Below are 22,007 nucleotides of genomic sequence, written 5' to 3' on the forward strand. Positions count from 1 at the left end.
CCTTGAATTCCAGCTTTAAATTAAACCATGCAGGTAGGTGGCTACTTTGACCTACCCACTTCTTAAAGAGATGTGGTCCCTTTTCTTGACCATTTTCCGCTGTAAAAAAAGAAAAAGATTGCAAGCCAATACCCCTCATCCAAGATCAACAGGAATTCAGCTCTAGTATGATGCAGAAAACACTGCAGTACTTGTGCTTACTTTTCTGCAACCCTACCTCTCCCCAAAAACTATGAGTGTGGAATGAAAAACCTAGGCGTGGCTCGGATTGAGGCTCACAGAGCTAAAAAAGCCTTTCTCCCTGATACACCCATTCCCTGTCTTAGGATCTGGATAAAACTAAACATGCCATTTGATGGTTATTATAAAGCAGAGACAGACTTTATTACAGGGTAGAGGAAAATGACTAGTACTTCACAAGGCAACAATTTTCTAATAGCCCCAAAATAAAACACTAAAACTTCTGGTTTTTCACAAGGTGTATGTACTGTCAAGGACAAAGGGTGCTAAAGCTACCCTACGTTTAGACTCAGCTCTCTTTTTCCACCTTGTCAAACAAACCCCAATTTACGAATAAAGTGAATTACACAACATAAAGCAACACTGTGAAAACTACATCAACTGCAGTACAAATGTCTTCAATTCATTAAATGATTTCCAGTGTTCTTAGGAAGGAGGTAGGAAATTGTCTTCTGACTTTAGAATCAGCATTTCCAAGTAAAATAAGGCTGCATTTACAACCATCTCTAGATTACAGAAGGATCAAGCAGCCTTGCACAAGCTCGTGCACACCTTTACTCTTTCCTGGAGTCAATTAACCAAATTTTCCTCTGCTCGGAATAAACAATAAAAAAGACTATGGCAAATCACTCATTCCTCACCCATTTTGATTTCAGTCTATTTCCAGTTCAATGGAATGTCAAACTTTATCAACAGACAAGAGTTTTAAAAAGATATAAAAAATGAAGTAAGATCTACAGTGGAGCTCGAACTGAATTCACAACTCCACCTACATGCAAACACACCAAAGGGACATTCAACAGGTGCTCACGGGGAGCTGATGCCTGTCTTCACTTTAGTGGTGAAACCACATCTTCACTTGGAAAATCAATAAGCCAGGAAAAAGACAGCCAGAAAAGGTGACTTTCTTCACTTTTATGATCCAAACTTTAACTTCCACCACTCTGGAAAATACAGAACCATCTTTTTCTTTTCTTTTTTTAAGAGATGAGGTCTCACTTTGTCACCCAAGCTGGAGTACTGTGGCATGATCACAGCTCACTGCAGTCTTAAACTTCTGGTGATCCTCCAGCCTCGGCCTCTTTGGTAGATATGACTACAGGCCATGAACCTGGCCTAGAAGAGTCGCTAGTGGAACCACTGACAGTACCCTTTCAAGTTCATTAGATCCCCTTGCTGATCATCAGTGAGGTATCAAGTCTACCATGAAAGATGAAAAAACTTACTTTTTTTTTTTTTAAAGAGACTGGTTGCCCAGACTAAAGTGTAGTGACCTAGTGACCTGATCATAGCTCACTATAACCTCAAATTCTTGTGAACCTCCTGCCTCAGCCTCCTATGTAGCAGGGACTATGCATGCACCACAACATCCAGCTAGTTTCTTCCTTCCTTTTTTTTTTTTTTTTTGAGACAGAGCCTCAAGCTGTCGCCCTGGTTAGAGTGCTGTGGCATCACAGCTCACAGCAACCTCCAACTCCTGGACTCAAGCGATTCTCCTGCCTCCGCCTCCCAAGTAGCCAGGACCACAGGCACTTGCCACAATGCCCAGCTATTTTTTGGTTGCAGCCATCATTGTTGTTTGGAAGGCCTGGGCTGGATTTGAACCTGCCAGCTCAGATGTATGTGGCTGGCACCTTATCCGCTTGAGCCACAGACGCCACGCCCAACATCCAGCTAATTTCTTTCTAAATTTTTTTGTAGATACAGGGATTCACTGTGTTACTCAGGCTGGTCTTGAATTCCCATCCTTTCACCTCAACCTCCAAAAATGCTGGGTTTACAGATGTGAGCCACCCTGCCTAGCACACAGCTTCACTTCACTTTTTCTTTTTTTTGAGACAGAGTCTCATTTTGTCCCCCTCGGTAGAGTGCTGTGAAGTCACAGCTCATGGCAACTTCAAACTCTGCTCTCAAGCTGGCACTATGCCTGCCACAACACCTAGCTATTTTTAGAGACAGGGTCTCACACTGGCTCAGGCTGGTCTTGAACCTGTGAGCTTAGGCAATCCATCCACCTCAGCCTCCTAGATCACTTTACTTTTAATAAAAAAACTCTGAAACAGACTGGGCACAGTGGCTCACGCCTGTAATTCCAGCACTCTGGGAAGCCGAGGCAGGTGGAATGCTGGAACTCACAAGTTAGAGACCAGTCTGAGCAAAAGCGAGACCCCATCTCTACTAATAACAGAAAAAACGGAGGCAAGAGGAGCACGTGAGCTCAAACGTTGGAGGTTGCTGTGAGCTATGACATCACAGCACTTTACCCAGGGTGACAGCTTGAGACTCTGTCACCAAAAAAAACAAAACAAAAAACAGAAAACAAAAAACTCTGAAACAGGGTTTCTCAACCTCAGCACATTTTGGATGGGAAAATAGTTTGTCACATTGTAGGATGTTGAGCAGCATCTGATATCTGGGGGCCAGCAGCACCCCTCCTCCCCCAGCTATGACAACCGGAAACATCTCCAGACATTGCCAAATATCCTGGGGAAGGGGAACCACCCCTAGGTAAGAACTACTGCTCTAATAAAAGAATGGGTTCAAGGAAGATAAAACAGTTCACCTTTCTAAAAAACACAAGACTCCAAGGGTGAATATTTGTTTTCCTTTGGCCTTGTCAGAACAGTCTAATATCTTAATAATCTTCATTACTAACAAATGAAGCTTTGGAATACACTATAGAACTGGCATATGTATAAATAAATACATGTACATATCACATTGAATTTGGAAGGTACACAATTACATGTACAAGAAAGAACATTTTTTTCATCATTCTCTTGGCTAAGTCTATAAAGAGAATCACAGAAGGTGACCCTATGGCCACTGTCGTAATACAAACACCCAGTGCATCTATAAAGGGTGCTTTCCTTTACTCCCTTCCCAGGATGCATAAAGACAGTTCCAAGGAGAAACCAACCACTGTAAAACCACAAGTAGCAAAGCAACATTCTCAGAGAACGTCACCATATAAAATACTGACATAAGACAGCAAGCGCTGTCAAAATAACTACTGACCCAGTCATTTTATTTCTAGATCTTTATCCTGTAGATTTAGTCACTTAAGAAAGGATGTAAGTCAAGGTTAATCATAGGTAGTAGTAATATCTAAGTGAGAAAGTACACTCTGAAACCCAAATCTTGGTTTCTCTGTCCCTTTTTCTTAGAGACCCGTCTGTCTCTGCTGCCCAGGTAGAATGCAGTGGCGTCACCACGGATTACTGCAACCTCAAGTAGGCTCCAATGATCCTCCTGCTACAGCCTCCTGAGCAGCTGGAACTATAGGCACATGCCACAATGCCCAGTCCCCTATATCTTGGTTTCTAAATACCATTCTCCACTGAAGGAAATCAGTGCTCCTTGGAAAAATAGCCAATATTCCAGTGCTAAGAAAGCACAAGAAGAACACGGATGTCTAGTTATAGCACAAAATAAGGAAGTATCAAAAAATCATGGAGACATGTCAAAAGGCATGAGAGACAGCCTAAAAGAGCTCTCCTTGGCTAAGTCTGAGATAATCTGAGCATTAAATGTAGGTATACTTCGTCTGACTGCACTTGTTTTGTTGTGGGTCACGGATTTCACATTTTCAATAACTGAAGGTTTGTGGCTACCGTGTGTAGAGCAAGTCGTTGGCACGACCCTCCCACAGCACATGCTCCCTTCATGTCTGGGTCACATTTGGTAATTCTCTCAATATTTCAACCCTTTCCATTATCATACACGTATCTGTTATGGTGCTCTGTTACCAGTGATCCTTGATACCACTGATTTCATTGTTTTGAGGTGCCACAACTATGCCCATATAAAACAGTGAACTTAAATGCTAAATGTTGTGTGGCCCTTCTCTGTCTCTCTCTTCTTGGAACTTCCTATTCCCCAAGACACAAAAACATTGAAATTGGGGCAAATGATAACCCTACAGTGGCCTCTAAACTTAAATCAAGAGCCAGAAATGATTAAGCTGAGAAAGGCATGTCAAAAGGCTCATATTCTCATTAACATTTTTTTAGTATTTTAAAGCATGTAGTTTATTGTGGTTGTCTGGAACCAGACCTGCAATATCTCTGAGCTACGCCTATGGTAACAATGGATTATAACCCACTGAGTAAAGTAACATTTTATGAATCTGGCCAGGCAGGCTGGCTCAGGCCTGTAATCCTGGAACTTTGGGAAGCTGAGGTGGGAGGATCACTTGAGCCCAGAGTGCTGGTTACTGTGAGCTATAATTATGTCACAGCAGTTAGCCAAGGTAACGGAGTGAGACCTTGTCTCAAAAAAAAAAAAAAAAAATTCCATGAATTCATCCTAATATAAATTAATGAGTGAATAGGGAAGAAGGGAAAGCTTTCTTTCTTTTTTTTTTTTTTGCAGTTTTTGGCCAGGGCTGGATTGAACCCACCACCTCCGGCATATGGGGCTGGCGCCCTACCCCTTTGAGCCATAGGCACTGCCCCAAGGAAAAGCTTTCTTATAGCAAAATATTAACCAATACATGTGAAAGGAATGCTAGAATTAGAAAAATGACCATTTGGCCATCTTAGTAAAAACGGATTTCGGGGTTGGGGTTGGGGTGCTGTGGCTCAGTGGTTAGAGCGCCAGCCCCATGTAGCAGGGGTGGCAGGTTTGAACCTGGCCTGGGCCTGCTAAATAAATAAATAAATAAAAGCTTTAAAAAAAAAAAATAGCCAGACGTTGCAGCTGGCACCTGTAGTCCCAGCTACTTGGGAGGTTAAGCCCAAGAGTTTGAGGTTGCTATGAGCTATGACACCACAGCACTCCACTGAGGGCGACATAGTGAGACTCTGTCTCAAAAAAAAAAAAAAGATGCCAATGATTTCATAAAAAAGAATTTGCATTGATGAAAAAAACTGATTCAAGGAGGAATCATTAGATGTTAAGTTTGATGAGGAACGGGATACTCACACAGTCTTAAGACACTATTAATTACAAAGAGAAGTAAAATAATGTTGCAGTAGAGAACGCTGCCAGACATGCTGTAATCTACTGATTGGAATCGACACATCGACAGCAGCAGGCCACACCACGCGCTTCCCGGGACATTCCTGCCAAAGCCGCATAACCTGACTCTCATCACGAGGACACAATAAACAAGCCCCCGTTAAGGGACAGTCTCCACAATAACCGGCCTGACTGTTCAAAAGGATCAAGGTCGTAAGAAACAAGGAATAAAGGAGCCATTCCAGATTAAATGAGACTAAAACGAAATGACAATTGAATGTAATATGTGACCCTGGATTAGGTCTTGGACCAGAAAAGGACATTGTTCCTTTGTTATAAAGGACACTGGTGGGACAATGGCGAAAACTGAATAAAGCCTGTAGATTACAGTATTATAGCAATGTTACTTTCCAGACTCTGATAGTTATACTGTGGTCACATAAATTAGTCATCTTACAAAACATACACTGAAGTAGAGACAAATGGAAATTCTATCTACAATTAACTCTCAAATGGTGCAAAACAGAATAGCACGTATATAAATGTTATTTTGGGATCTCTTAGTGAAGTGCAAAGTGGAAATCTGTACTATTTCAACTTTTCTGAAAGTCTGAGGCTAGTTCAAATAAAAAGCTAAACAAAGAAGTGTGGATTCTGGAGCCAGCTGCCTTATTCCCAGCCTGGCTGTCTCCCGGTCAGTAGGATGAGGGATGATAAAAGTCCTACAGTGAAAAGTTGTATGAACAACAAATGAAATGATCTTCTAACAGGCTTACAACAGCTCACGGCACATAATAAGGGCTCAGCACATATCATTATTGAAGCTTTGTTTTCACAGCCAAAGGTTGGAAAAAACCTACATACCCTCCAACAGGGAACTAATTGGGCGGCGCCTGTGGCTCAAGGAGTAGGGCGCTGGTCCCATATGCCGGAGGTGGCAGGTTCAAACCCAGCCCAGGCCAAAAAACCACAAAAAAAAAACAAAAAAAAAAAAACAGGGAACTAATTAAATAAATCATGGTACATTTATTTAAAAAAAAACTATAAAACTAAGAAACAGAAATCTGTATGCACTGATAGGGAAGGAACTACTGAATGAATAAGGAAGCAGCAGAACATGTCTAATATACTGCCTTTTGTGTGGCAATGAGAGAAAAAGAAATATAGATCTGCTCATAAATGAAACCAAATACCCTGAGATCCAAGCAGCCGGGGCCACAGAAGAGTTTGGGAGATCAGGGGGCTCTGCACTGTAAAGGACTGTATACTTTTTGAATTTTGAAATATGTGGGTATATTGTCTATTCTAGAATTTTAATTATGAAATCCTCAAAAACTAAATAAAATGCTAACATCAAACATTTAAATTAAACAAAAGTATATTGCTTAATTTGTTTCTCCTACATAACAATTGGAGTGGGAAATTTATTTATTTATTTATTTATTTATTTTTTGGCCAGGGCTGGGTTTGAACCCGCCACCTCCAGCATATGGGACCGGCACCCTACTCCTTGAGCCACAGGTGCCGCCCTGGAGTGGGAAATTTAAAGAGTGAAAAACAGCTTCTCGGGAGGCTGAGGCAAGGGAATCGCCTAAGGAGTTGGAGGTTGCTGTGAGCTATGACACTACAGCACTCTACCAAGGGCGATAAAGTGAGACTCTATCTCTACAAAAAAAAAAAAAAAAAAAGAGTGAAAACAAATCAGAAATTTATACCTAAGACAGGTGCCTCCCTGCAGGGGCTCATGCTAATACTTCCTCACTCTACTCTTTTCCTGTATATTTTTGAGGTACGGCAAATACATAACAGATTTTTTTTTTTTTTTTTGGTAGAGACAGAGTCTCACTGTACCGCCCTCTGGTAGAGTGCCATGGCGTCACACAGCTCACAGCAACCTCTAACTCTTGGGCTTACGAGATTCTCTTGCCTCAGCCTCCCGAGTAGCTGGGACTACAGGCGCCCGCCACAATGCCCGGCTATTTTTTTGTTGCAGTTTGGCCGGGGCTGGGTTTGAACCCACCACCCTCGGTATATGGGGCCGGCGCCCTACTCACTGAGCCACAGGTGCCGCCCCAGATGTTTTTTTTTAAGACAGCGTTTTACTCTGTCATCCTGGGGAGAGTGGTTTTTAAGAGACAGCGTCTCATTCTTGCTCAGGCTGTTCTCGAACTGAACTGCCTCAACCTCCCAGAGTGCTAGGATTACAGGCATGAGCCACCATGCCAGGCCTTAGATACAGATTTTAAAGAGAAATAATCTTCCGCCTCTAAAAAATTTAAACATGTCTTCCAGTACAGCATGCTAGTCACCCCTACTCAAAAGTCCATGGAAGCAAACTGCTTCCACACTGTTGGATTAGTGGATTAATAACAGCAAGCCAGTCAGGGACGAGGTCCAAGAGCTACACTGCTCAAGTAAGGTAATAAAAGTTACGTGATGGCCAAGGTCTGGTATTTGATGCATGGCTGTCACCACCCAGCTTACCAAAACATAAAAGGTTTAGATTTCATACCATCACACATAAAACTCTTTTACTAAAGCTAAAATTATTTAAAGCTCTCTGAATGACAAGTGCAACCTAGATTTCAATTATCCTTACAGAATCGGTAAATCTGTTCAACACATACAGCCTCCTTTTACAAAATGTATTCTTACCCAATTATTTAAAAACAGCAAGACAGCATATGTCCACATATGTGCTAACTCACAACCATTCCCATTATTTCTTCAATTTCTAAATAAAAATAAAAACACAGAGCTAATCTTACATGGCAACTCCAGGCCCGGGTGCACAGTGGCATTTTTGACCATAGGGGGAGAGTGGCGACCATCATCCATGTCCAGCTCTGTGCACTGAGCTTCCCCGTGGATCACAGCCAAGCCCAGGCGCAGCCTCTCAGCATAGGACTGGGCCCTAAGAGGACAAGGGGAAATGCTGAAATCAGTGGGGAAAAAACCCAAGCATTACCACTTCATCACTTTATTAATCATAAAATGTAAGCACCAGTCAACCTTTTAGGGACGTAAAAAGGGATCATTTACATAAGTCAGAGGGTGAGGCCTAGGCCAGAATGCAAGTGCCTCAAGGACATATGCGCTGGGACCTAGGCTAGTTTCTGATTTTAGATCATTGTGGTTCTATCCTCTGTCCAATATTCTAACAGTCATCTTCAAAAGAATGAATGCTGTTCTTTAAAAAAAAAAAAAAAGTTGTCTCAAAAACTATTGTCTGAAAAATGCTCACAGTTTCACTGCTCCCTTTTTCCTGAGAACTTCATTTTCTCCCAGAGGAAAGCTGAGTAATTCAGAGACCAACTTGTCTGGAAACTAGAGATAAAGCGTGTGTGGTATAGGACGGGGGAATGACACATGGGAAAGCTTGAGCTGGCGCTGTTACAGGCCATGGTGGGACAGCCCCTGGATTCTATAGCAGCCAATTCTGACTTCAAAAGCACCCAAAAGGGATTCTTATGAATGTCTCACTTCCTTACCTTTTTGCAGCATCAGGAGACTTAGCTACAATGACTGCATTTCTGTAATTTGGAATCTAGATTTGAAGGAAAAATAGAAAATGCTGAAAAGTTATCCAAAAATAACACCTGGATGCCGCTATTATAGTTTTTCCTCTTATAATAATGATCCAAACAAGCAATCAAATGTGCTAGAATTCCAGTCACACATTTAAAATTTTTCAGCATTTATCAATTAACATCACTGCGAAAAGTACTCCTCCATCAAGATAAAAAAAATTCTTATTTTAGAAAATATAAGTAAATTGTTAAAGATACTTAGAGGAATTCTGTTTTTACTGTCTAAATTATGAACCCTCATGACAAAATGCTGACCTTCTCTGGCTATCTCAGGCATTAAGACTTAAGGGAAAGACTGTTCGATGTGCCTTCCAATATTAAAATCTGATACCAGAGAAAAACTAAATAGGATCTCTTTTGAGGACAATGGGGTGTTTGCTGGAGGCTCCTCACTTCTTCCTGGATATACTGAAGCAGGAAAGGTGAGGCTCTGAGGTTGTCCACGGGAAAGCTGAAAAAGCCTTGTATCTCCTTTTGGTGAAGGTCCATAGTGATAATGTGAGTTAGACCTGAAATTTTAAGACAAAAAATTACAAAGTCCACCCTTACAAGTTAATGGCTACAGTGGACACAGACTAGATGCTCAACTCCTGCTTCCTACCAGCAGATGGAAGACGGGATAGTGAAGATGCCCAGTAGTTATGCACTTTCCTGCTAACCTCAATAGGGCCTCCACAGTAAAGAAGCCTCCACCCTTCCACAGGGACCAAGAACTACAGCCCCCAAAGGTACCTTCCTCTACTGTTGGCTTGGTCTTAAAAATTAAGGAAAAAAAAATCAAGTAGAAGCAAAAATATGAATATGGAATTAATAAATGCCAAAGCAATAATAAATGTAGTAAGGCCCTGATGAAAGAATCTAGGAAGAAATGCTATAGGACTGTGGCCAAGGCAGAAAGAATAAGAAAGCAAAAGCAAAGTAATATACATGTGGGAGGAAAAGGGATTTATGGAACACAAAGATATTGACGTTTGCAAAAATTTCTGCATGTCATAAAAGAATGGTTCCAGAAGCATTCTTAGGAAAAAAAACAATAAAGATACATTCTTACACAGATAATCCACAGTACTAGCCAGAAAAAGGTGCATAAATAAATACGCCACAAGTGGCCAGAGGTCACTGCAAAACTCCCAGAGCAAAAAACCAGTCTTCCCTGCTCTTTCCAAAAATATAGCATTTTAGAGAAAATGAAATTTAAATACAGTCAGCCCTTTGTATTTGCGGTTATCAACCAACAACGGATGGAAAATGCAGCTAGGCCTATAATGGCTGTCTGTACTGAAACGGACAGACTTTCTTCTTTATCATTATTCTCTAAACAGTACAGCATAACAACTACTTATGCGGTATTTATATTAGGGAAGGATGTGCTTAGGTTATATGCAAATACTATGCCTTTTTTTTATTTTTATTTTTTTGTAGAGACAGAGTCTCACTTTATGGCCCTCGGTAGAGTGCTGTGGCCTCACACAGCTCACAGCAACCTCCAACTCCTGGGCTTAAGCGATTCTCTTGCCTCAGCCTCCCAAGTAGCTGGGACCACAGGCGCCCGCCACAACGCCTGGCTATTTTTTGGTTGCAGTTTGGCCGGGGCCGGGTTTGAACCCGCCACCCTCGGTATATGGGGCCGGCGCCTTACCGACTGAGCCACAGGCGCCGCCCTACTATGCCATTTTATATCAGGGACTTGAGCATGTGAGAAAGAGGGGGAAGAAGGCGGGGCCCTGGAAGCATTCCCCTGAGGATACTGGAAGACCGTAGGTTTCTTTCTGAGGACCCAGACAGATGTTGGAGATCTTAAACAAAAATGAAATAAAATGATAACTGTAAAATGTTACATTTGCTCTGCAGGCCAGACAGTAAGCCACTGCTGCCCAGGAGAACCCAAGCAGTGACGACGAGCCGTACTGCAGAGGCAGTGCGGGGAAGGCTTATGAAATCCGGTTTTAATACACGGACAGAAATAAAGTTCAGCTAACCTAGGCAAATACACAAATTGAGTCCTAAGCTCAAAAGATCACGTAAGAATGTCAAGCCTGCCAGCTAAACTTTAATGATGACAAGATGAAATAGAAAAGAAGTGAAAGAATGATTTTTTTAAGGCCATGATGAGAAAGAGCAGAAACACCGAAGCACTGGCATTTTGAAGACAAACAAACGCACAAAAAAAGTATAACTAGGGGGCGGTGCCTGTGGCTCAGTGAGTAGGGCGCCGGCCCCATATGCCGAGGGTGGCGGGTTCAGGCCCAGCCCCGGCCAAACTGCAACACACACACAAAAAAAATAGCCGGGTGTTGTGGCAGGCGCCTGTGGTCCCAGCTGCTCGGGAGGCTGAGGCAAGAGAATCATGTAAGCCCAGGAGTTGGAGGTTGCTGAGAGCTGTGTGAGGCCATGGCACTCTACCCGAGGGCGGTACAGTGACACTCTGTCTCTACAAAAAAAAAAAAAGTATAACTAAACTCCCGTGTCCCTAACCCAAACCAAAACTGTATAAAAACAGAGACAAATACGAAAAGGTAACCAGTGAGCCACATGCAAAGAAACCAGGTCCCGAACTGGAAGTCTGAGGTATAAGCTACTCTGCTAGGGAAGACCCCTCAGGACAGCGACAGCGCTGGGGCCCGGGGCCCGCCCAGTGCACCTGCTTTCGCCAGCATGGACGCAAGGAGCTTGCACACGATGGAGCCCCTCTTCCTCATCTTGCTCTGCTTGCTGTAGGGGAAATAAGGGATGACTCCAATAATATTCCGGGCACAGGAAGTCTTCAGCGCATAGGCCATGATCAGCAACTCCATCACGGCTGTATTCACATCTCTGAAACAGTTAAAATTTGTGTTTCTGGATTAATTCCATTTACTAACCCCTAGAAAAGGTCTCAACTTCAGACATTTAACACTGGCCATGTGGATGGGGCTGCGGGCATTTGACCATCATACTAGCTTACAGTGGTGCCTCACAGATGCTCACCAACCCTTCTTCTTACCCGAGTAAGCCCCGGTTTTCATCTGTGCCTGCTCACATCCACAGCACTATAAGCCCACTCTCCCCTTTGCCTGGATCTTCTGTGTCATATCCAGTCACTACAGTGACATATGAAGCGACTGCTGATGACCAGGTCAGTCAAGCCCTGCCAGTCCCCTCCAGGAAATCAGGTTCAGGCCAGTGTGAATGCCAAAGGGAAACCCACTTGCCATTCTATTTAGCTGCTGCTGCCACTAACAGAAAGATTTGGTCTCTTTTGTCTTACTGGGAGGAGGATGAGGAAGTCTTAGAAGTTACTTTTGAAAACATTCCTTGTACTAAAAAAAAAAAAAAAAAGTCTCTGTCCCTTCCTTCCCTGAGACACACAGATTTCTGACAAATATGACTCAGATGGGCAAAATATAAAATACGAATCTGAAAAAGATTCAAAGGAAAGCCAGTATGTGTTGCTGGCTTTTGTTCGGGCTGATCAAACATATGATGAGCTCTGCCTTTACAAAGGACGAGAGCCACGAAGCCCTCTGGGACACTCTCTCAAGGCCCCTCCTCTCCTCAGCCTCCCCCTGCTCCTTCCTGGGTTATCCACATGTCCTCACCTGCTGCTGAGGGTCTGTGTCTCCCTTCCATTCCCCATGTCACCAGTTCCTACCCACGGAAGAAGCAGGTTCTCCAGGTGCCAGTTCTTGAATTGACACATAGGAGACACACTGCCCTCATTACAGCAAAATGGAAAGCCTGCCACGGACGCTGCCTGGACTTGGTGTTTGCTGAGCAAGTGACTGGATGACACTCTTGTCAAGAGATGGTTTCTAGCTTGAAGGATAAACAGGCCGCTTCCCTCCCATTCTCTTCCAAATTATGTTTACCCCTCTAAGGCACAGTGGTGTCAGCGTGAGCAACAGCAAGGTCACCTTCACTCTGAAGGCATTTCCCACTTTCATCTTCAACTCTTGGAACTTGCAACATCACCTCTGTAAAGTGGATGGAGTTCTGTGATAAAAGCATCTCTCCCCAAGGCCAGGTATGATTGATTCAGGGCTCATCTTCAAGATAATTAAGATATTCCTTTTGGGCTGCTAATAAGTTCCATTATTTTCCAATTTCTTTTTTTTTTTATTCTGAAACAAATTAGAGCATTTTTTTCCTTCATACTTTCAAATTAAAAATGCCAACTCTGGCATCAAAAAGTCAGAAGATGAAAGTTTTTGGTATAATCAGGACAAAAGAATTATGAAACATTTTCAAAGTACTTGGGAATTCGTAACACTCAATTTCCATTCAATAATTCTTTTTTCAAAATTAATATGAAATTTAGCTGGGCGCGGTGGCTCACACCTGTAATCCTAGCACTCTGGGAGGCCGAGGCGAGTGGATTGCTTGAGCTCACGAGTTTGAGACCAGCCTGAGCAAAAGGGAGACCCCATCTCTACTAAAAATAAAAAACTGAGGCAAGAGGATTGCTTGAGACCAAGAGTTGGAGGTTGCTGTGAGCTATAACAACACGACCCTCTACACAGGGCCACAGCTTGAGATTCTGTCTCAAAAGAAAAAAAAAAATTAATAAGAAATTTATGGGCCAAGGTTGAAGACTACAGCCCAGGACACACCGCCAGGTTGCCTTGGAGGGTATTTTCTCATTCAAATTATATCATCACCTATCCAACAAATTATTTACTGAGCAATTTGAATCAAACACTGTGGGTGGAGGGATAAAAGAGTAAGTAAAACACACTCTCAGGGGAGGCCAGGGACATCAGGGACCACTCTGGGAAGTTACCCTTCACTCCCCGTAGGAGCTCCTCTGGCTCAGGTAAGAAGGGCCCCCTTCCCAAAAGCTTTTATACTTTATCCCAGCGAAGGAAGGATCTCCCTCCCCATATCAGATCATCCAAATCCACCCTTGTGAGCTCTTGAATGTTAAACTGGAAGCCCACACAGACTCAGAGGACAGCATGTAATTAACTCAGGTGTCCATATCTAAATTAAACAGCGGTCACCATACCTACTACAGCAAAAGTCCTCTTCCATTTAGGGACCGTTTGTTAACTTTAGAAATAAAATTAGAGGCCAGGCACAGTGGCTCACACCTATAATCCCAGAACTCTGGGAAGCTGAGGTGGGTAGTGTTTAGCTCAGGAGTTCGAAACCAGTCTGAGCAAGAGACTCTGTTTCTGCTAAAAAAAAGAAAAAGGAAAAAAGAAAAAACCAGAAAAACTAGCCAGGCCTTATGGCGGGTGCCTATAGTTCCAGCTACTCCAGAGGCTGACACCAGAGGCTTGCTTCAGCCCAGGAGTTTATAGTTGCTGTGAGCTATGATGCCACAGCACTCTCCTCAGGGTGATAGAGTTAAGACTCTGTCTCAGGAAAGAAAAAAAGAAAATTAGAGCATGTCTTAACTTTCCACTTACACGATACTCGATACTGTGTGATACTACAAAAGCCCCAAAGATGTGGCTTTTTTTGGGGGGTGGGAGTGGGTGGAGGTCTTGCTCTGTCACCCAGAGTGCGTGGCCCAATCACAGTTCACTGCAGCCTTGAACTCCTGGGCTCAAGTGATCCTCCTGCCTCAACTTCCCAAGTAGCTGGGACTACAGGTACATGCTCCCATGCCTGACTCATTTTTACTGTCACTGTGTTGCCAGGCTGGTCTCCAACTCCTAGCCTCAAATAATCCTCCCACCTCAGCCTCCCAAAGTGCTGAGACTACAGAAGCCAGCCACTGCACCCTGCCTAGAAGTGGCTTCTTAGATCAGATCTCAATGCCAACAGTACATTTAGAGTTGAAGTTAATTTAGTAGATTCTGAAAGTACATCTGTGGAACAGTAGGCTTTCAGCAGGCTTGCCATAGCATTTATAATATACCAGTGTATGATACCATGAAGTTTGCAGAACACATCACCAAGGAGGCCCAGATAATAAGGCATTTGTGTTATAAGATGAACAGTTCTTAAGAAGCCTTGATTTCAGGGTAACTTTCCTTTCATTAATGACCAATTTCCCACATGAGGTTTTTACTTCCCACTTCTTCCTGATGTCTATGCCAAGGGATTCAACATCCTCCAACCCAAGGCTAAGGACAGCCTCCCCCCATCACCATCGCCACCCTGACTGGTCAGGAAAGCAACAAAAGGGCCTCTGTCACACTTTACCCATTCACTGGTAAGACACTGGACAAATTGGACCCCAGAAGCTACTTTGTGAGCAGCAGGGTGAAAAGAAATTGGCTGGCAGCCTCTGCTTTGTTTATCTGTTCCTAGGAATGTTCCAAAGTATACCCTGGCTAGTTCCTGTAGTCTTTATATCTAAGCAGGACAATCTTAATTATTTTTGCAATTGCTTTTTTCCCCTAAGGTAGTCATACCCTACGTTAAACTCAGAACTTCCTGTTCCATCAGTTTGGATAGGCAGAAACAAATGTGAAGTGAGTAAACAAGCATGGCATATACACAAATTAAACTGCCCAGGATTTCAAAAGTGAATTAACACGATGGCTAGAAGTCATGGGAACGTGATAATGGGGTAGGATCTACCCTGTCCCCAGGTCCAATTAATCATTGGCAGCAAGTAAGTTAAAAATGTTATTTTAATGAGTCTTCCTACTTTACATCTATATACAAGAACTTGTATATAAACATGAAAATTATCCTATAAAATATACTTTGTAAGCTTCATATTTTACTTAAGTATAATATGATATATTTGGAATTTCCTTGAGTGCCACAATAATTCAATTATCTAACATAATCATTTCATTCAGAATGGTTTTTGGGGGGCCAGGTGCAGTGGCTCACGCCTGTAAGCCCAGCACTTGGGAGGCCGAGGCAGGTGGATTACATGAGCTCACAGGTTAAAGACCAGCCTGAGCCAGAGCGAGACCGGGTGTTGTAGCAGGCGCCTGTAGTCCCAGCTACTTGGGAGGCTGAGGCAAGAGAATTGCTTAAGCCCAGGAGTTTGAGGTTGCTGTGAGCTGTGATGCCATGGCACTCTACCCAGGGTGACAAAAAGTGAGACTCTGTCTCAAAAAAAAAAAAGAAAATGAAAAATTAAATCATCCTCAACAACCAAAAATAATTTACTATTATTACTCAAAAGAAATATGCTACCAGTTTGAAAAGAGGTTTCAGTTGTTCCAAGATATTCTGAGGAAAAACAACACCAAAAAAAGGGAGTACACATGATCTCAGGACAATAGCTCAAGTCAACTGTGCGTATGTGAATGTCTAAGTTTTGGTCTGTCTGTGTAAAATCAGCCTTATTACTGTACTGCTGGGAACAGAATTGTGGTGTCCAAATAATCTCAACACAAGTGCATGTGCAGGAACCACACCATCTTCGGGGCAGGGTTGTGGTTTTCAGAAGTGCCCATTTAAACTGGGCTCCATGGTTAGCATGTGGGCCCCACACACCAGGGGCGGCAAGTTCAGACCCCAGGCAATGAGAGCCAACTACAGGTCAGGCAAGTTTGAACCTCCCCTGGGCCTGATTAACAAAAGAAAAGTGCCTGTAATCATTCTGCAAAATTCACTCTTTGCTACAACTCCATGAAGCGCTTCTTCCTTTGATCAAATTTTCTTTTTATTTTTTTTTGCAGTTTTTGGCCAGGGCTGGGTTTGAACCCGCCACCTCCAGCATATGGGGCCGGCACCCTACCCCTTTGAGCCATAGGCGCCACCCTTGATCAAATTTTCTAATACCCTAGTACAAGTGAAAATGTTTCCCAATTAGCCATTAACCAACTCATTTCTCCATGCTGCTTCTGTCCCTTCCTTGGAAGCCGCCTGCACACGGACCCTTCACTTGTAAAGTTCAGTGTCCACCACTGCCCCAGCATCACTCCAGACTGCATGTATCAAACATTTACTGAGCACTCTTGGTTACCACATCAAAACCAAGAATTGTATAAAATGCAATCTCTTACCACAGAGAACATGAACAGTGGGCTGTTCCTGTGTCTGACTTGTTTGAGATGGCAGAGGACAGAGGGAGGATCACAGAAGATGATGCTGTTAATAGTGAGCATTATTTTGCATGACAGTAGGTTGTGAATTTATGCTGATAGAAACAATTAAGGAAAGTCTGAATGAAAACCAGGAATTTCAAAGTATAGTCAGAAACGCCAAAGGTCTTTTCAGTTTCAGGTGAGAACCCGTGAGTAGGAAGTAAGAGGGACTTCTTGATCTAAGTACATTAGAGCAGAATCACAATTATTTTGAGAAGATGCAGAAAAGATGGAAATATATACAAATGGTATATAGTATTTATTAATTCACTACCAAGTATTTGAGAAACTACATATGCTAGTGACATAGATAGTCAGAACCCCTTTATTCATTAAACAAAACTGCAATGAGAGCCAACTACAGGTCCGGCACTGTTTTGAGTAACAGCATAACAGGGAGCCAGGAAAAATCCCTACCCTTGGGGAGCTCAAGGGAAACAGCATGGCTGCCCTTCTGCCCTATGCGCACTAACCCACACACACAAACTAGAGAGAAGTCAGGAACTCTGGACTCTGGTTGAAGCACTTAACAATACATTGGAGGGAAGAAGTCTCCTGCAGCCCTCAGAGGCACAGACCAGCCTGCAATGTCAGCAATTCCCATTACTATCTCTCTCCCCTACTCCCTAACACCATAATAAAGATAAAAAAGAATACTCAGTAGCCTTAGGAAAATGTGCTATAAAAACATTCAATCTTACAGGTCAATCATATGATTAAGAAATCATTTAAAAAGATTACTCCCCCCTTTCTTTTTAGAGATAAGGTCTCACTGTTGCCCAGGCTGGAGTGCAAATGTCATGATCATAGCTCACTGCAAACTTGAACTTCTAGGCTCAAGGCTCAAGTAATCCTTCCACGTCAGCCTCCCAAAGTGTGGGGACTGGCTGGGCGTGGTAGTTCACACCTGTAATCCTAGCACTCTGGGAGGCCAAAGTGGGGGATCACTGAATCTCAGGAATTTGAGACCAGCACCAGCCTGAGCAAGAGCAAGATCCTGTCTCTGTTAAAAAGAGAAAAATTAGCCAAGCATGGTGGTGGGTGCCTATAGTCCCAGCTAGTTGAGCAACTAAGGCAGGAGTTTGAACCCAGGACTTTGAGATTGCTATGAACTAGGCTGATGCCATGACACTTGCTTGGGCAAAAGAGTGAGACTCTGTCTCAAAAACAAAACTAAACAAACATAAAAAATCAAAGTGCTGGGCAGCGCATGTGGCTCTGTGTGTAGGGCCCCAGCCCCATATACCAAGGGTGGCGAGTTCGAACCCTGCTCCAGCCAAACTGCAACAAAAAATAGCAGGGCATTGTGGCAGGTACCTGTAGTCCCAGCTACTCAGGAGGCTGAGGCAAGAGAATTGCCTAAGTCCAGGATTTGGAGGTTGCTGTGAGCTGTGACACTACAGCACTCTACCAAGGGCAATAAAGTGAGACTGTCTCCAAAAAAAAAAAAAAAAAAAAGACCAAAGTGTCACACTGTCACCAGGATGGAGTACAGTGACACAATCACAGCCTACTGTAACTTCAAACTTCTGGCTGAAGCAATATCCTACCTCAGCCTCTGAAGTAGCTGTAATTTATAGGTACCTGCCACCACACCCACCTAATAAAAAATGGATTTCACAGCTTGGTTACAGTGCCAGCCACATGCACCGAGGGTGGCAGGTTTGAACCCAGCCTGGGCCAGCTAAACAACAATGACAACTGCAACAAAAAAACAGCTGGGCGTTGTGGCAGGCACTTGTAGTCCCAGCTACTTGGGAGGCTAAGGCAAGAGAATCACTTAAGCCCAAGAGTTTGAGGTTGCACTCTACCATGGGAGACATTTTAGCCAGGCTGGTCTTGAACTCCTGGGCTCAAATGATCTGCCCACCTTGGCCTCCCAAAGTACTGGGATTAAGGTAGTGAGCCACTCCACCTGGCCAAGTTTACACTTTCACGAGGCATCAAAGCCTCAACTTTCACAATTCATCACCAAAATGAAAAACTTACTAATCTCCTGGCTCTCCCGTGGTTGTCTATACTTTAGTGGTCTATAAACAGCAGGGAGTCATAAACTCAGTCATTAATGTCACCCATGCTGTGTGAACAATCCTAAGAAAATGAGGTCTCTGCTGTGAGGAGGTCATAACTTCTTAGGCCCTCCCTTTCCTGGGGATGAGCCCTGAATACATGGAACCGCACCAAGCTACGGAGAGCACAGCCCGTGTGAGCCAGCACAGAACCACCCAGACTGATCATGCACCAATTGAGTTCAGTCTTTACTGGAGAAGAGCTGAAAGTCAAAGCTCAGATTCCAGACGACAGCGCAGACCAATGAATTAGTATCGACAAAGATGAGCAGTAAACACACATCCTTTTGCTATCACAAATTCAGGTAGAGCAGTAAAAAGACTTTGCCAACCATTACGGCCTTTGGACTTAGATGCCCACATTTCCTGCTGGGTTACTGGCTGGTGCTGGCCCACTCACGGCTACAAAGGTTGAGGTTCTGCTCTTTTCCAGCCCTCTGTAAGCTAGCAAGCTCTTAGTAGCCTAAGGTGGCCAAGCCAAGGACTAGGGTCACATATAGCTCCCTCCTGTGCCCTAAGGAATTCAAGAATGCAGAAAACATAGTGATGACCATGCAACTTTACTATTCACTACCAAGAAAAACCAGGATACATGTTCTACTACTAGGCAAGCCCCTTTGTCTTCCCCTAACTTCTAAGATGCAATGTCAAACAAAACCACTGGGCAGAAAGTCCCCAGTCACCAGGAGGTGTACAACAGGACACAGGCTTGCTGGAGGAAATGTGACAAAATGTATCCTTAACTCTCACAACACCACATGCCTGGACCCCAACATGCAGTAATGCTGTCTCTTGGGATCCTCCTACAGACAGACTAAACACGGACAACATGCCATGCGTGCTAACTGCAGCAGCAGCTCCCCGTCACACACGTCAGGGAGGAAACGGACCCGCCACTGTTTATCCACACTGCATTATGAAGCAGCAAAAGGCCAAGATGAGAAGAACTTCTGTCATATTCCTTTCAAAAACACACAACCCGTAAGCCTTCGGAAGTATTAAAAAAAGAAAAGAAAAAAATAAAGGCCAGGCATGGTGGCTCACACTTGTAATCCCAGTACTCTGAGAGGCTAAGGCGAGTGGACTGCTTGAGCTCACAAGTTCGAGACCAGCCTGAGCAAGAGTGAGACCCCATCTCTAAAAAACAGCCAGGCGTTACGGAGGGCGCCTCTAGTCCCAGCTACTTAGGAGGCTGAGGCAAAAGGATCGCTTGAGCCCAGGACTTTGAGGTTGCTCTGAGCTATGACACCATGGCACTCTACCAAGGGTGACAGAGTGAAACTCTTAAAAAAAAGAAAGAGAAAAAGCACAACCTGAATCTCATCAGTTAAATACAGTAGAACCTCTATAAAGTGCCCACCCAAGGGACTGTAACAAACTGGTCAACACAAGGAACTCGGCCCACTGTACTGATATGTACATTTGGTGCATATCTGGTCTATGAAAATTAGCTCACCTTAGGCCGGGTCAATTATAGAGGTTCTACTGTATCTGACAAAGCCAAACTGACGGGACGTTTGACAAAGTAATGGGCAAAATGTCGAAATCTTCCCGAAAGGTATCTCCAAAAGTGTCAAAGTTTTGAAAGTCAAGGACATACTGAGGAACTGTTCCAGACTGAAGACTGACTAGACACAACCGAATGTTGTCTGAGACCCTGAACTAGCTCCTTCGGCTAGAAAGAACATCCCCAGGGCACCTGGCAGAACCTGAATGGGGCCTGAGGACTCCCCGACTGTATAAGTGTTAACATCCTGATGCCGCTGGTTCCACGCACGGAGGTTATGTCACAGCAAGTCCTCATTTGTAGGAATTATACACTGAAGTTTCTGGAGATGGCGAGGTATCAAGTTGGCAATTTACTCTAAAAAGTTTGGACCACATATGCAAGTTTAGTATAAGTTTGTGTCATTTCAAACTAAGAATTCCTAAAACATGAGGTAGCTCTTTTTGTACTGATACATTTTTTGTTTTTAAAAGTTCAGGCCAGTTCAGGTCCTGGCAGAGTTGCAAAAAAAAAAAAAAAAATTACAAAAATAAGGCTCTGCGCCTGTGGCTCAAGCGGCTAAGCACCAGCCACATACACCTGAGCTGGTGGTTTCGAATCCTGCCCGGGCCCTCCAACAACAATGACGGCTGCAACCAAAAACTAGCCAGGCATTGTGGCGGGCGCCTGTAGTCCCAGCTACTTGGGAGGCAGAGGCAGAAGACTCGCTTGAGCCCAGGAGTTGGAGGTTGCTATGAGCTTTGACGCAACAACACTCTACCCAGACAGCTTGAGGTTCTGTCTCAAAAATAAATAAATAAAATAAAATACAAAAATAAAACAACAAAAAAGTTCAGGCCAGGTGTGGCTCACACATGTAATCCTAGCACAAGGCAGGTAGATTACCTGAGCTCAGGAGTTGGAGACCAGCCTGAGCAAGAATGAGAACCCATGTCTGGGTGCCTGTAGCTCAGTGGCTAGGGCACAGGCCACATTCACCAACACTGGTGGGTTTGAACCTAGCCCAGGCCCGCCAACAACAATGACAACTACAACAAAAAAATTGCTGGGCTTTGTGGTGGGTGCCTATAGTCCCAGCTACTTGGGAGGCTGAGGCAAGAGAATCACTTAAGCCTGAGAAGTTGCTGTAAGCTGTGACACCACAGCACTCTACCAAGGGCAACATAGTGAGACTATGTCTCAAAAAAAAGACTGACCTCCCGTCTCTAAAAATAGCCAGCATTGTGGCGGGCGCCTGTAGTCCTAGCTACTCGGGAAGCTGAGACAAAGGAATCACTTGAGCCCAAGAGTTTGAGATTGCTGTGAGCTGTGACGCCACAGCACTCTACCGAGGGTGACATAGTGAGACTGTCTCAAAGAAAAAAAAAAAAAGATACACATATAGTGCCCAGCACACTGGTGACACTCAGTGCCATTCTTATTACTAATACAGTCTTGGAGAACCTAAATTGATCAGGACATGGAGGTTTGGATTTTTCAAAGACACAGGTCTAACCACCCCACACTTCCTGTGAAGCGATGACAAAGGAGATAATCCTGAAAGCACATGCTCAGGTAAGACAGAATTCCCTGTTGGCCCTCCTGCCTTGTGGGAAGGAGTGGAGATGTTATCTGAAATAGAGCTAGAAACAGGCCACCAAGCAGGTAAACTGCAGCA

General features: G+C 43.7%; 1 protein-coding gene across 7 annotated transcripts in view; it reads right to left on the bottom strand.

The window, feature by feature from the left end:
* PRPSAP1 (phosphoribosyl pyrophosphate synthetase associated protein 1) overlaps positions 1–22,007 on the bottom strand; it is a 45,740-nt gene that overhangs the window by 6,062 nt on the left and 17,671 nt on the right. For 2 of the 7 annotated variants that reach the window (XM_053569245.1, XM_053569250.1), the window contains 4 exons: positions 11,434–11,606; positions 9,186–9,301; positions 8,694–8,749; positions 7,971–8,116 (listed from right to left, as the gene is read on the bottom strand). In XM_053569245.1, the coding sequence (XP_053425220.1) occupies positions 7,971–8,116; positions 8,694–8,749; positions 9,186–9,301; positions 11,434–11,606 (491 nt within the window). Of the gene's footprint in view, positions 1–7,970; positions 8,117–8,693; positions 8,750–9,123; positions 9,302–11,433; positions 11,607–12,685; positions 12,893–22,007 lie in introns of those variants that run through there. The other 5 variants (XM_053569246.1, XM_053569248.1, XM_053569247.1 and 2 more) reach the window with 5 other exon arrangements.

This window comes from Nycticebus coucang, chromosome 18 (genome assembly GCF_027406575.1).
Source record: "Nycticebus coucang isolate mNycCou1 chromosome 18, mNycCou1.pri, whole genome shotgun sequence".
Taxonomy (NCBI): Eukaryota; Metazoa; Chordata; class Mammalia; order Primates; family Lorisidae; genus Nycticebus; species Nycticebus coucang.